Source organism: Larus michahellis, chromosome 12 (assembly GCF_964199755.1).
Source record: "Larus michahellis chromosome 12, bLarMic1.1, whole genome shotgun sequence".
Classification (NCBI taxonomy): domain Eukaryota; kingdom Metazoa; phylum Chordata; class Aves; order Charadriiformes; family Laridae; genus Larus; species Larus michahellis.
The window spans coordinates 15,227,597-15,241,716 of NC_133907.1; the positions used below are offsets into that span (position 1 = coordinate 15,227,597).

The window sequence follows — 14,120 nt, forward strand, 5'->3', positions numbered from 1 at the left end:
GGGGCCAGAAGGAAGGTGAGGGGAGGTAGGTAGTGCCCCGCGCCTCTGGGCTGGCCAGCTGGGTTGGCAGCCCCGTTTCTGAGCCCTGGAGCTGACAAGCCCCAGAAGCTGCTTCTTCAACGCAACCTCATACCCAAAGGTGCAAAACATTCAGCCAGGGCTCCCTCCTCATGTCTCCCTTGACCTCAGCCCAGGTCCTCCCCCATGGCTGCCCCATGGCACCAGGCCCCCTCCTCTCCCATCTGCCCCATGGGTGCCCCCGGCTGCTCCTGCTCTTCCCTGCGGGGCCCAGCGGTGTGGGGCTGCCTTCAGGCTCCCAGGGCAGGGGGCTGGATGGGTTCATAGCCCACGAGAAGGCCATTAAAGCAGGGATCTGGGTCCAAAATCCTGGAGGCAGGGGCCAGCCCCCTGCCCCTTTTCAGTAACAGAGAGCACTGCACTGGAGAATCTATGCTGGCATCCCTGCGGGGCTTGGAGAGGTCCCTCCTGTTGCTAATAAAGGCGTACTGAGGTGCAGAGAGAGAAGGAAACATCCAGAAACAGCCACATGTTTTCGGGACGAGATGTTAAACATAACCATGAGTTCACATAAGGCTGTCGGATTCTCTCAGGTGGCCAAAGCCACCAAGGCAGAGCTGCTTGCAATGCCCGGCATCACCTGCAGAGCCTGCAGGGAAATGCCCCAGGATATTGTTTATTCAAATCAGCCTCCACTCAAGAAATTCTGCTGTCTCAAAAATCCCCTAAATGATTACAACCATTTTTAATCCTGATTGGGAAAGTGGAAGAGAGCGTGAAAGAGAGGTTTTTTAAGTGTTTAAGTGCTGTCACATGTGGAAGCACCAGTGATACCTGGAGTTTGCTGGGCTCCAAGCTCAAGGATGGCTGCAGTGCCGCTGCCCAGAAGTCAAACCACGACTGCATCACCCTATCCCCCCACTGACACTGCTCACAGGGCAAAGGGGGAAAAACACCCCCAGGTAAAATTAGAGGAGTCTGGAAGTGTCCAAAATGCCATGCCAAGAACAGGTATAATAATTTCAGCAAAAAATCTTACTACAGCTTTTCCCCCAAACACTAAAGGCTGGTTTCTGCATCTCTCTGCTTCCACTTAGTGTACTTTAATAATAGGCAATGGTTCAAATCATGAAAATATTTTGGTGTGAGACATCATCGCAGACCCGCAGCAGTGGGACTGTAGACCCCTCTGTTTAGCTAATTGCATCAGGCACCTTCTTAGGCAATGAAGATGGGCAGTTTTAGGATGTGATTTGGCTCATCTATTTTAAACACCTACCGCAAGGAGCTGATTAAGGCAGGGCTCTGGCGCACTGTCCTGGCACTGCAGACAGTTTTTAAAGTGGATAAAAAAAAAATACTGTTTCCCTTGAGACGCAATACAGATAATCAGCAAAACCACAGCCCCTTCTTCCGCCGATTCCACTCCATCAACTTTGCTGATCCCACCTCTGAGCAGCTTCCATGCATGCTCTGCTAGATAGAGTAACTGGGGTTTGAAGCACAAATTTAAACTGGAAAAATGTCCTGCTCCTTCTTAATTTTTCTATGTATTTCTGAAAGCTGCCTGGAGTCTGCAGAGCTGCTGCTGCTGCTGCACTGCCACAAGAGACTTGGCACCGCAGCATCGTAGCATTGCCTGTTAGACCCATGCCCCAGAGTAATAACTGCAGCCAATCGTTACCGTCCAAAAGATGGGCAAAATTCACAAAAGAGACATGAGATGATAACAAAATACACAGTGAAACACTTAATGCATACGTTACCCAGGTGTTTGCATCTGTCCCCAGTGACAACCTGGGGCTGGGACTGGTTTTACCAGGAAGAAGGGGCCACCAGCTCAACCCACTGCCCAGCTCCCCATCTCGGCTCTAGCGAGCAGGCGTCCGTGTGAGAAAGAGCTACGATCAACATCAACCCTGTGGCTTCTAAGGAGAGGGTTATTAATAACTCTTTCTATCTTGTCTGTCTGCTGCTTAGAACCTAATATGAACTAATCAATAACTAAACTTTCAACCACTTGCTGAGATCTTGTGGCAAAAATCAGCCCTCTGGGAGTTGTCCAGTGGCAGACCTCCTCCCTTCCCAGTGCAGCCCGCTCAGTCAGCAAGCCTGCACCGCCACCTCTTCCCACGTTCTGCATCCTGTGGCAGCCCCCAGGGCACAATGAGGGACAGGACAGAGCACAGCAAGCAAACTGTAGGACCAATGGTGCCGTTTTCATGCTACCAGAAGCTACTCCATACCAAAACCCAGGAGGAGCTCATGTAAAGAACCTGCACATCAAAACCCAATCTATTTTTAGGGCTGCAACAGGGCAGCAGGCTTCCCTCTGCTCCTCTCTCTGCCATCCCCTCTCCCACTCCAAAAGAAGAGCCATCCTCTGCCTCCAAAAGCACTCATCTAGAGACTCTCCACATTTCCACATAGCTGTATTTTGACTGCGCTCAAACCACTGATTAACTGTAATTAAGCTTGAACTGATGATGAAGGATCTTGTCATCATTATGCTGTTGGGATTTTGTCAGAATGTGCCTGGAATTTATGCAAGAAAACAGCAATCAGCTTCAGCAAAGCAGATGGGAATTCTTTTATTTTTCTCATTTATCATGTTGGGAACCTCTGCTATCATCACAGAAAATTGGTTCTGTTTTACCTCAAACCAGGAAAGGTTTCCAAACTTTTCCAGTGTGACCCAGCATGTTTCAGTCACTCTCCATCATTCAAAGACTGGCAGACGCCATGGCCCCGAGTCTCTGACTAAAGAGAGGGGAAGAAAGTTCACACAAGTCCCTTCTTCCACGGAACCAGAGGCTTGAGATATTTCCACTGAGAGTTTTTAAAAACCACCAGGCCAGCACTCCCACCTCTTTCATTTGTGACTCAAGGTCAGAGACACAGGCTCTGGGCAGTCCACACCCAATTCCTGCCACCACCATCTGACTGCTCTCATGCAAAGGAAGATTTGCCATACCTTATTCTTCTACATTTTCCCGACGGACGCAGGACAAAAAGCCACACAAGGTCCATGCAACACTTCCGTGGGCAGGTTTCACAGCCTCCTGCAAAGAGCAGTAGGCATGCAACCTATGCAACACTACAACATTCAATCCAAAGTCCTTTGTAACAAACTCTCCATGAAGTTGTCCCCACGAGACCCTGGGATTGGCTGCCATCCCGCCTGACTGGGCTGCAGACGGACACACGGCTGCTCAGAGACCAAACTGCACTGTGCATCTCCCAAGACGCTTCTGCAGCAATGGAACTTCTTCATCCCTTCAAAACTATTTGTCTCTTTTCACCCAGATATTTCAGTGAATGAAAACACCCTTTTCCAGGAAGATGTATCTTTCTGTTCTGCACCACTCCCAGAGCTGGTGTGGAGCTTTCTAATAAGCTAAACAAAACAGTAGACCACGCTGTTGTACCAAAGTGCAATAAAGAGTTGAATTTGGTTTCAACATAATTTTTTAAACATCAAAGAATTAGAGCAAAGAGATATTTTAAAGCCAAAAGAGAGCGATTTTCAGAAATGCAGAACAAAAAAAGCCTTGTGGGGAAGCATAATATCTGAACTGAACCCAACAGAGGTGCCTGATGCACAGGCCACAGCATCCCACTGGAGCATCAGGTATAAACAGGAGGTGGAGCAAAGACTGGATGGGAAGGATGGGGAGAAAAGGTGAATGTGGTGCCAGGGGCTCTCTGGGAGGAGAACAAGTAACATATGAAACCGCTGAAACACCCATCTTCCCAGACATCAGCTTTGGGACCCAGGGGAGCAGCTGCAGGTTTGCAGTGATGGGCAAGGGTCAGGACGTGTCTGGGCAGCGCTCTGTTACCCAGACACAGACAATGCGTGGGTATAAAGGTCTCTGTTACTGTCTCTCCTGGGGTCAGGCTGGCACCCACACAGAAACACAAGTTTCAGCCTAGACCTGAGAAACACAGCACCCTTGTGGCCAAATCCACGCACTGGATTAAGACGGAAACTTTCCCATCATCAGAAAAGCTGTGGAAAATGAAAGAAGCACATCAGATAGATAGGTTTGTAGAGCTTGTAGTTGATTTCCAGCCTTGCAATACTTTGAGTAATAGTTATTACATGGGTAATAACTCTTGAATCTGGCAAATTTCATCCAGCCCTCAAAAATACTAAATTCCTGCAAGTCCAAGGCAAGCAGGCAGGCCAGAGGAGAGGGGAGTCCAGCCCTGCGTCGAGGGGACAGCAGGGCACCCAGTACAGCCCTTAGAAGACACCAGAGGTTGTACAGAGGAGCAAGCCCCCCCTGCACATCCCAAAACCAAACGCCAGAGTCCAGCTCTACACACAGACACAGAGACCTCTACAAGGCCCAGCATGCTGAACACTGCTTGATTTCCGTTACCTGCCACTGTGCAGTGCGCAAGCAGTCCTTGGGCAGCCCCTGAGGACAGACGGGGTCATGCCTCCCTGGGGACAGGCCTGTCTCTCCAAGTCCCTCGTACTAGCAGGCACACAGCTCCGGGTCAGGATCAGAGCACTCTGAAGACGCAGCACTGCCTGACATTGTTTGCAGGGGGCAGGATGCCTCTACCAGACAATACACTCCCTGTCTGGGAGGTCCCACCTCCTCCACCCCCACAAACAGGGGATGAAGCTGAAGAAATCATATACAGTTCCCTGCTGCCACCTCCCACATCCCGCCCCGCTCCTGCCTGCTCACACTGAAGCTGTCCCATGCACTGACCCTGTGCACATGCACATCAACCACATCCCAGCCAGGGACGGAAACAAGAACTACACCTGCAGGGGCCTCAGGGCTGGACTTTCCCTTCTGCTCTTGCAGAAATGAGGGCGTCCTCACAGAGCTGGAGGGACGGTGTCTCCTACATTTGCTTGAAGTCTCTGAACACTGGAATTTGGAAACCAGCTCCATCCACAGGATCCCTTCTGCTCTTCATGGGATAAAGAGATCAAAGACCCAATGGTCATGCCCTGCTAATAGATATCACCAGCTTAATGCTGCAACTGCCACGTTGTCATAGCTACTGCATCGTCATTACGGGTAACGAGTTATAGAGAGCACCGCTGCAGCCAGGGTCATGCATGGCTCTCGCAGACAGCTAGCTCACACAGGGCCCTTTGGTCAGTCCTGCTTATCTGCTCTGGACAGACGAAGCAGTGGGTGGACTTGACGACCTTTGAAGGTCCCTTCCAACCCAAACTATTCCATGATTCTAAGAAGCCCAACCTGAAGGTGATGGTAAACAAGATCTTCACCGTTCAGTTAAGGACACGGTTAAAACTCTCTGCTTTGCTGCAACCCATATTTTCCAGTGGTACTGTATGGGAGGGTGACTCCAAGGTCACCCTCAAATGGAGCGAGAGGAAAGGAGCATTTGCAGAGGAAAGGGATCGGCTCACTGCTAACTCCCTGGGATCACAGCCCAAAGAGACAGAGGTATTTTCAGGAGACACTCCTGCTGCTCACATCCAACAAGCCCAAGTGGCAGGGACAGTCATCAACAGGCAGCCAGGCTTAAAAGAAAGAGACAGCAGGGGCTGCACACACAACTGCTCCACACTTCTCCGCCCCATCACTGAAGTGGAAGCATCACCTAAACCCACCACCTCGACACTCGGCAGGAGTCAATCACCCCCACTGCCCCAGTTCTGGGTGGATGATGTGGGAACTTGCAGCCAGAGACAGACGGGTATTCGGTGGCATTCGGTGGCTGTTGGCAGCTTAGTGTGGCACGGGCCCTCCATACCACTGCCCTGGCACCCTGCAAGGCCTGGGACCAGCATGTTCAACTAAGGCTGCTCCCAGTTTAGCTCTCCCTTGTGGGGGCCTGCTCAAACACTGCGCTGGTTGAAGGCATCAGATTGGTGCAGGAGACGCTTCCTGGGGTGCCAGGGAAGTGGCACGAGCCAGAGCCGAGACAGCCACCTGAGACCAGAAGGAAGGTGCAGCCACCTTCACCCCCAACAGCACCCTCCCATTTGAACAGGCAGCCGCAAGACATGCAATGTATCAATGGCCAGTTTCTCCCAGCCCATCCACAAAGCACGCTCATTCACAGCAGCCGGCAGGGCAGAGGGACCCCAGCAAGGCCATGCCGATATCCAAAAGACTAGCATGAGAAACTCAGCCAAGCCCAACAGACTCCTCAAGATAGCACCAGTCAAGAGGAGACCAGGGCTGAGTGCAATTACTTCTCCTGTTCTTTGGGGGTTTCTTTTTTTAAAAGTAGCTGGCCTAAATTCACAGTTACACTCACAAGGCCCACTTCTGGTGGAAAGCAGCTCTTACGTAAGTGAAAAGCAGTTCCCTGTGTCAGCAGTGGCAAAGTCTGCAATTCTGCACAGTCTGTGCATCGTCCTCACACAACCACATGCTCCTCCTGCAGACACACAACCTGCTCAAGAGATCTGTATATTTCTGGAACACATTTTTCAAACTAACGTAATGTAATTTTAAATGGGTAGTTGCTTTTACAGAAGTACAGTTAATCTGATAATGACTGTTCTCAAAATGTCTGGCTTCTCTCACCACCAATGCTTGTAGCTGATGTTCAATGGGTTTTAACATCTGCGTGTTACAAGAGGTAGGTTTATCTCACCCTGACTATTTATTCCACCCGCCTCCAAAGGTCCTCCATCTACAGTCAAGCAGTTTTATATTCTCCTTCATCTCCTCTCCTCTGTGCCACCACAGTACTTACTCTGAATGACGCCTGTCAATGCCACTGAACAACTCCCACAGCTCCTCCGAGCTCAGGATCCCATCAGCAAAATAATTCTTGAACTCCTCAAATGACAGCTTCCCATCATCTGCATTTAAATAAAAGGGAAGAATAATTATATATCTGCAGAAAGAAGCATACAGGCCCCAGCGATCCTCCCAGCAGCCTCTCTACCAGAAGCGTGGGACGGTTGGGCATGTTGTGCATAATAATTAGAGCAGACATCTCATTGAAAGCATGTCCCACCCAGGAGCGCTGGCAAGCAGGGCCGCTGCTGCTGGCATTTCAGGTGGGAATTTCAGCCCCCTCCAGAAGACCCCACTGCAACGTTTTCAGAAACACACGCAGACACTCTGTACTTAGATGACTGTCCAAGCTGACTATCCAAGTACAGTCTATTACAAACAGCACAGTGAGGATCAGGTTTTTATGGAAAGAAAATCTTTCCATTGACTCAAGAGCTTTTTCCTTCCTCTCTGTGGAGGACTTCAGCTCCTGGGCTGCATTTTGATGTGCAACAAAAGCAGTTCCTGGAGCCTGCAAGCTACCATGAAGGAGAAGAGCCCAAGAGGGGCTGCGAAGGCTCAGAGAAATGACTTGTGATTTTGTACTTCTTGGTTTATGTGTGTCAGATTAAAACTGGGTAGCAGAGCATAACTCTCAAACGCCAGGGGCTCCAGTGGTCATCCAGGAACAGGGCCACCCAGCCAGGGGCACCTGTAGAACCCTGGACTGAGTGCAGAGACTGCAAGGGACGAAGCAGAACCCTGACAGCCCCTGGGCTGCCTGCTTCACAGCTTCCTTTGCCTTCCCTTCTCACTGCTAGCAGTGTAGAGGAGAGATGGCATGCATGCAGGCAGGAGAAGGGCTTGGAAAGGGTTCTGTCCTGTGTGGCACATGGACAGTGAATTGGGGGAACCCACTTCCACAGCCCCTGGCCAGGTCCTTTGCTCCAGTGCTTTTTCCTCCAGTCAAAGCAGAAAAGCATTTTTCTCGCAGACAGAGCGAGCTGCTTGCCCTTATCCTCCTTCACTTTCAGCCAAACCTCCCAGCAGGGACAGGCTGTGCTGCTTACCCCAGACCCGGGCAGGGAGGGGGAGGCAGCGGCAGGAACAAAGCACTCACCATTCTTGTCAGCTCGTCGGAAAATCTGCAAGAGAAAATACAAGAGGGTTTAGTGAGGGAGAAGGGAGAGCAATGTAGCTGAACGGTGAGCCAGGCAGCACCCAGCACTGCCATCAGGAGAAAACCACCTCCCAGAGCCCGGGGAGCAGTGGAGAAGCCCCCGCTGCCAGGGCTGCACAGGCTGCTCCAGGGAAATTCCCCTTTGCAAACCATTAAAACCATTTCTCGCCTCCAGTGCTCAAAGCTCTGGGCACAGCTGCCGCAGCCCAAGCAAGCCCAGCACTCACGCTGAGCATCTTTTAGAGAACACAGAGGGAAACAAAGTAGAAAGGGCTTTGCTACACCCTTGTGATGGAAAGCATTTTAATTTTTCAGACCCTTTAAATGAAAGAACATTAAGCATAAAACCACTCCATAATGGGAACACTTTGTGCATCACCGCTGACACTTCAACCCTCTGCACCGAAGAGCAGCTCTTGTCCTGCACTTTGTAATCACCCTTCACAACAATCCTTCCTGAGACACCTCGACATGCACACACACTGTAATTAATAATTAATGAATTAATTAATCTGTAACTAATTCTGCCACGGAGCACAGTTGGAGAGCTGCTCCATTTCAGGGTCTCAACCCAGGCTCCCAACCACAACGCTTCCGCCCGTGACCCAGGAGAAAGCTGGGGCTTCTTATCCCTGCCTGGCTCCTCTTTCACCAATAATTATTGGAAGGTCTGGGGCTGACTCCGGTGAGGAACAGCATCATTGCGGAAGCCTGGGAACATCTTGCCAGACTGAACAGTACAAGGTTTTGGCCAACACATCCTAACGGAGCAACACACAGAAAGTTGTGTGCATGGCAACTTTCTTCTTTTTAATCATCCTGGTTGATGAAGAAATCTGAAGGTCTGAAGAAAGATCAGGAATGAAAGAGGACAAGAAAAAGGAAAGTGGACTTTGTTATATTCTTTTCCATGCACCTGCAAAGCGGAGAACACTGATAAAACCACCCCCGGACCAGCTCTGCTCCCTGCCGCATGAAGACGTGTCACTGCCAGCTGCCCCCTCCACCCCCAGATCTCTTTTGCACCGCTCACTGACAGCTTTGCTGCACATTTTGAGGGCACAAGCCAACATCTAGGCACTCAAAAGTCTCTGAAAAAATCACTTTGAGGCAAAGAAAGAGCTGCCCAGAGAAACCTCCACTGCTCACTCCTGAGGAAGCAGCTGGCTTGCAACCGGGCAGAGGCTTTTCTGATGCAGGTCCCATCAGGGAGCTCCCTGGTCCTTCCCCGTGACCGAAACCAGAAGCAGGGACGCCTCCTTGGAGAATGCTCTTCTGAGCCAGGCAAGCTCCTCCTGACCTGAGCTGCTGCAGGGAACGGAGGCCGCCCCGAGCCGACCAGTGTTAGGTAACTGCCCCTCTGGGATTCAGGCTTCCAGCCAGGCAGGCTACTTCCCTTGTAGGAAAGCAGGGCTGAATGCTCTGTAGGGCTTGCTGGATGCACTTTGGAGCTTTACCTCTACCAGCTGAGACAGGAACCCGCAGCTCCCACACGCTAGGGATTTCTCTGGGATTTAATGCAAAACTTTCTCCAGGCTAAAGGGTCTACTTGCCCATCAGGGGGTCTCATGGCTGCAGGGTTACACATGCCAGGGCTCCCTAGCTGCAGGGGCAGCTTTGCTTGCAGGCAGGGACAGCACCAGCAGGTCCCACCTGCCTGTGCCACCCTGACACCTCCCTGCCTCAGGCACACCACTTTCCATCGTGGCAAAAGCTTAATCCTGCAGAGCTCTCTGTCATCGGAGGGACACAGGGCTCATGCAATGACATCTCTATGACTCCAAATGTCACTGAGGCCAGCTAGCTCATCCCAAACACAGTCAAGTGTCACCCAGGCACTTAACAAATGCAGATGCAAGTGAGGTCAAACATTTCCCACTCCCAGGCTGACCTTGCTCAGCAGGGTCTGTCTGCAGGCTGAGGGAGAGCACAATTTTGAGGTGAATCTCATGGGGCTGAGAAGGTCTCTAATCTGGAATAAGCCCACTCTGGGTTCATCATGAACCTCAGCAAACAGAGCTGACACTTCTCTCTTGCACATGGGATCCTCTTCTCCAGTGGTGCGTTAGAAAAGCACTGCCAGCACACACACGACAGCTGCCTGACGCTCAAAATAAATAAACGTTGCACAAATATGTGAGCTGCAAGAGCCCTGTGAGGTGAGGCCATGTCCCCCAGCGATGGTGGGACTCCTCGCTGCCTGCAGTGAGCCCATCCTTGGCCGATCCCGGCTGCAGAGGGGTGCCCCAGTGAGCACTGCACGCTCTGGAAAACACTGATAGCTCCTGTGCATGAGGCAAGATCCAACTCCAGCCAAGCAAAAATAGCACACAGCCGCTTCCATGCTCCAGGAGGCAATCTCCAGCCCCCTGGGGTGCAGGCACATGCATGGCAATGGCAGGTAAGCGCTTCTCCCGGTGCAAGAGCCGGGTGCTGACAGCAGCCCCGGGACAAAGCCAGGGAAAAGGGATGTAAAGCCAGGCTGGGAATGGGATCAGGTCTGTGTCTGCTGCTGACGAAGCCCCACAGGCAATCCCTGGCTTGCACTCGGGGGCTGGAAGTCTCAGCAACACAGGGACATTGCCTCAAGCCCAAGACATTTCCCGTAGCCCCTGGCTCCTGGGCTTGGGTCCAAGCAGCAGCAACTCTGCATGGTGCCTGCAGCAGCAGACACACTGGAACTGATAGAAGGAGCACTGAACCAGCATTTATTTGTGGATGAACCCCACACACATCCCAGGAAGGAGGAACATGATAGGGCTTCTCCCTGCCTGCAGGGCTGGAAGCAACTGCAGCTGCTGGACACACAGCCAGGGACACACCGGCTGTTGGGGAGAGGACAGTTGCCCTGGGGACACCATGCTCATCAACCCACCGGAGGCTACTGCGGGCCGTGGCCAGGCACCGGCAACAAACACCAGGCTGTCCAAGCGGCTTCTCTGAACTTCTCGTACACTGAGAGGAGAGTAAGCAAGCCCCGAGCACCAGCCTGGGAAACAAATCTCCCAGAGGCTCGAGATGTCTGCACGGAGAAACAACTGCGATGGCAGCACTGCAGTTCGTACCACGCCTGCAGCAAAGCATCTCAGGCAAAGCCCTCCTCCTCCTCACCTCTCCTGAAGGCAGACAATCTGCGGGCAGGGAGACAGTGGCTCTGGTCCCAGGGGAAGCACTGGCTGCCACCTGGGATCTGTGGTGGGCAGCCCTTCCTTCCCGCTGCCCAAGGGGCAGGCTGGGATCCTGCCCCGCTGCAGTGGGGGCAAGCTCACCCTGCCAAGCCGGGGGGGCAGCTGGACACTAGCCAACTGCCCAGACCCAAAAGCAGAGACATTAAATTCATCCTGCCAAGTTCCAGAGGCAGGAGCAAAGGGAGCCACAGGGAAGAGGAAGGGAAGCCGCTAGAACCCAGAAAGCAGCTGCTAGCGCTGTTAACACCTCCCATTATAATTGCTTTAATGACACCCTGAGGGATAGATAAGGGACTCAGCAAGTGCCCCAAGGAGCTGAGCTGAAACACAGCTGTCATCACCAACCCCCTTCTCCATCCCATCTTCCAGCAGCCAAGTAATTAGTCCTGTTAATGATGCTGGCTGGAGAGCCCTGCAGCCTGAAATCCCCCCGCGGCAGGAGAGAGACCCTGACCCCCAGCTGGAAGCACCACCGCAGCTGAGGGAGCCGCGCTTTCCAGCTGCTCCCTGGTGATGCCAGGGGGTCTCCCAGGTGGAGGACCAGACCAGGCACGGCATTCACCTTCCCAAAGTGCTGCCCGAGATCTCCTGCTCCCCTCCTCTGCGATGAGCTGGGACACAAGGGGTGGCACCACCCGGACAGGGACAGGACAGAGATGACAGCTGGCTGGGCTGTTATCCTGGGCTGTCCAGATGCTGGGGCACAGCACCAACCCTCACTTGCTTTCTCCTCCCCGGTCCCCGCAGCAGGGCAGGGGCACGGGCACCTTCTCCACTCACACATCTCCTTGGCTCCACAGTGGTGCCAGACACGGGGCAATGCAAGGGCTTGTGACCCAGTGGGGAGATTCGGCTGCTGCCCACCCAACCTAGGCACCCTGCAGCTCATGAAAGACGGCCAGGAGCAGGGGAGTCGAGAACCTCTGATGTGCTCCAACAGCAGAGGTGGGCTCTGACCCAGGCTGTGCCACTTGCCCTGACAGATGGCCAGACATGCAGCCACCTGCCCACCCTGCCGGGTGCCACAGGGGAGAGGCACTGCCTCCCCCAGAGCCCTGGCCCCAGGGCACACGGCTCCCTCTCGATAGGTGCACCCTCTCGACAGGGCTTGAGGGGACATGGCACAATGGGAGGCACTGCGCAAGGACCTGTCTTGTGAAAATGAAGACAGCCACTATTTACATCTTCAACTCCCCCAAGCCACCCACAGCGCCAGGATGCCCAGCTGACCTCCAACCTGCACAAACAGCATCTTCCTCCACAACTCCTGGTGCATTAAGACCAGGCAGGGGATGGGGGCTGCAGGGAGCGACGGACACACTCTGCCTATGGGATCCCACGGCTTTTAACAGCTACACAGTACCTTCTGCAGCTTTCCTGCCAGACACACACAGCTCCTGCTCCCAGAGTCACGACAACCAGCTCTCGATAAGGAGTGGGCTATTTCTAGCCGCTCTGAAGCCCATGATTCGGGAAAAGGACACAACACTGAGTATTATTTAAGACACCATGACCCCATGCCTCTATTCACAGCCTCAGGCCTAAAGCAGCAGCAGGGCCCGCTTGCTTGTCCCTTGGGTTTGTCTCCTCAGCCAGGCCAGGCGGGAAGGGGCCTCACCCTGACACCCACATGCGAGGCCCCGCCACGGCTCCCCGTGAGGGGACACCGCGGCCCGTGCTAGCCCCGGGGGTGGGACGGGGGGCTCGCCGGGGGCCCGCCCGGCGGTACTCACGTCGTGGAAGATGGGGAGCGGCTGGCGGCGGGGCGCGGCGGGGCCACGGTCGGCCGACAGCAGGCAGACGGCCAGCAGCTCAGCGCACGCCATCATGGCCCCGCCGGGCGCGGGCGCTGCGGTGCCGTAGGGTGCGGTGCCGTAGGGAGCGCTGCGGTGCCGTAGGGAGCGGTGCCCCGCCGTACGCTGCGGTGCCGTAGGGTGCGATGTCCTGGGGTACGCTGCCGTAGGGCGCGGCGCGGTGCCGTAAGGTGCGGTACCCCACCGTGCGGTACCTTAAGGCGCGCGGCGCGGAGCCGGACCCAGCCGACGGGCTCCGCAGCCGCCAGGCAACTTTGCCTCGGCCGAAGGCCCGCCCCCGCGGCGATGCGGTTGGTCGTGGACGGTGATTGGCACCTCGGGGCGGCGCCGGTCGTTGGCGGAGGGGCGTGGGGCGGGGCGGCGCTGTGAGGGACGCGCGGGCGATGGCGGGGGCGCGGTGGGGGCTATCGGTTCCCCTGGGCCTGGTCGGCCGTGGGGTGGCCTCGGGCTGGCCCCAGTTGGCTCCAATGCCGCTCACGGTGGTCCCGGTGTGGCCCTGGGTGGTGTGACAGACCTGGTTGCCCCACTTGGTCCCAGATTGGCCATTGGTCGTCCCAGTGTGGTTGCTGTTGCCCCACAGTAGCCCTGGTTGCCCCAGTTGGTCCCAGTGTGGCCATGGGTGCTCTCAGTATGGTCGCTGTTGACCCCACGGCAGCCTTGGTTGCCCCAGTTGGCCCCAGTCGGTTCCAGTTTGGCCATAGGTGTTCCCAGTGTGGATGCTGTTGGCCCCTGGTAGCCCTGGTTGCCCCACGTGACCCCAGTTTGGCCATAGCTGGTCCTGGTGTGGACATTGTTGGCCCCAGGTTAGCCCTGGTTGTCCTGGTTTGGTCCCATATGGTCCCAGTATGGTTGCTGTTGGCTGTTGCGCAGTTGCCCCAGTTAGTCTCAGTGTGGCCATGGGTGGTCCCGGCGTGGACACTTGGCCCCAGGTTAGTCATGGTTGTCTCAGTGTGGCCCCAGCTGGTTCCAGTGTGGCCATGGTGGTCTCAGTATGGTCACCTTCAGCCCCATGGGAGCCCTTTTTGCCCCAGTTAGTCCCAGTGTGGCCATGGGTGGTGTCAGTATGGTTGCTGTTGGCCCCATGGTAGTACTGGTTGCCCCAGTTAGTCCCAGTGTAGCCATGGGTGCTCTCAGTGTGGTTGTGGCTGGCCCCAAGGTAGGGGTGGTTGCCTCAGTTGGCCCTGGG

The 14,120-nt window shown here is 54.4% G+C and overlaps 1 protein-coding gene across 1 annotated transcript in view; it reads right to left on the reverse strand.

The window, feature by feature from the left end:
• The window catches only part of NECAB3 (N-terminal EF-hand calcium binding protein 3), a 28,241-nt gene extending 14,991 nt beyond the window's left edge, over positions 1 to 13,250 (reverse strand). The window contains exons 1-3 of the mRNA XM_074605183.1: positions 12,854 to 13,250; positions 7,873 to 7,897; positions 6,727 to 6,835 (exon numbers count right to left, since the gene is read on the reverse strand). Of these exons, the coding sequence (XP_074461284.1) occupies positions 6,727 to 6,835; positions 7,873 to 7,897; positions 12,854 to 12,949 (230 nt within the window). The 5' untranslated portion in view covers positions 12,950 to 13,250. The remainder of the gene's footprint in view (positions 1 to 6,726; positions 6,836 to 7,872; positions 7,898 to 12,853) is intronic.
• Between the last annotated feature and the right edge of the window lie 870 nt (positions 13,251 to 14,120).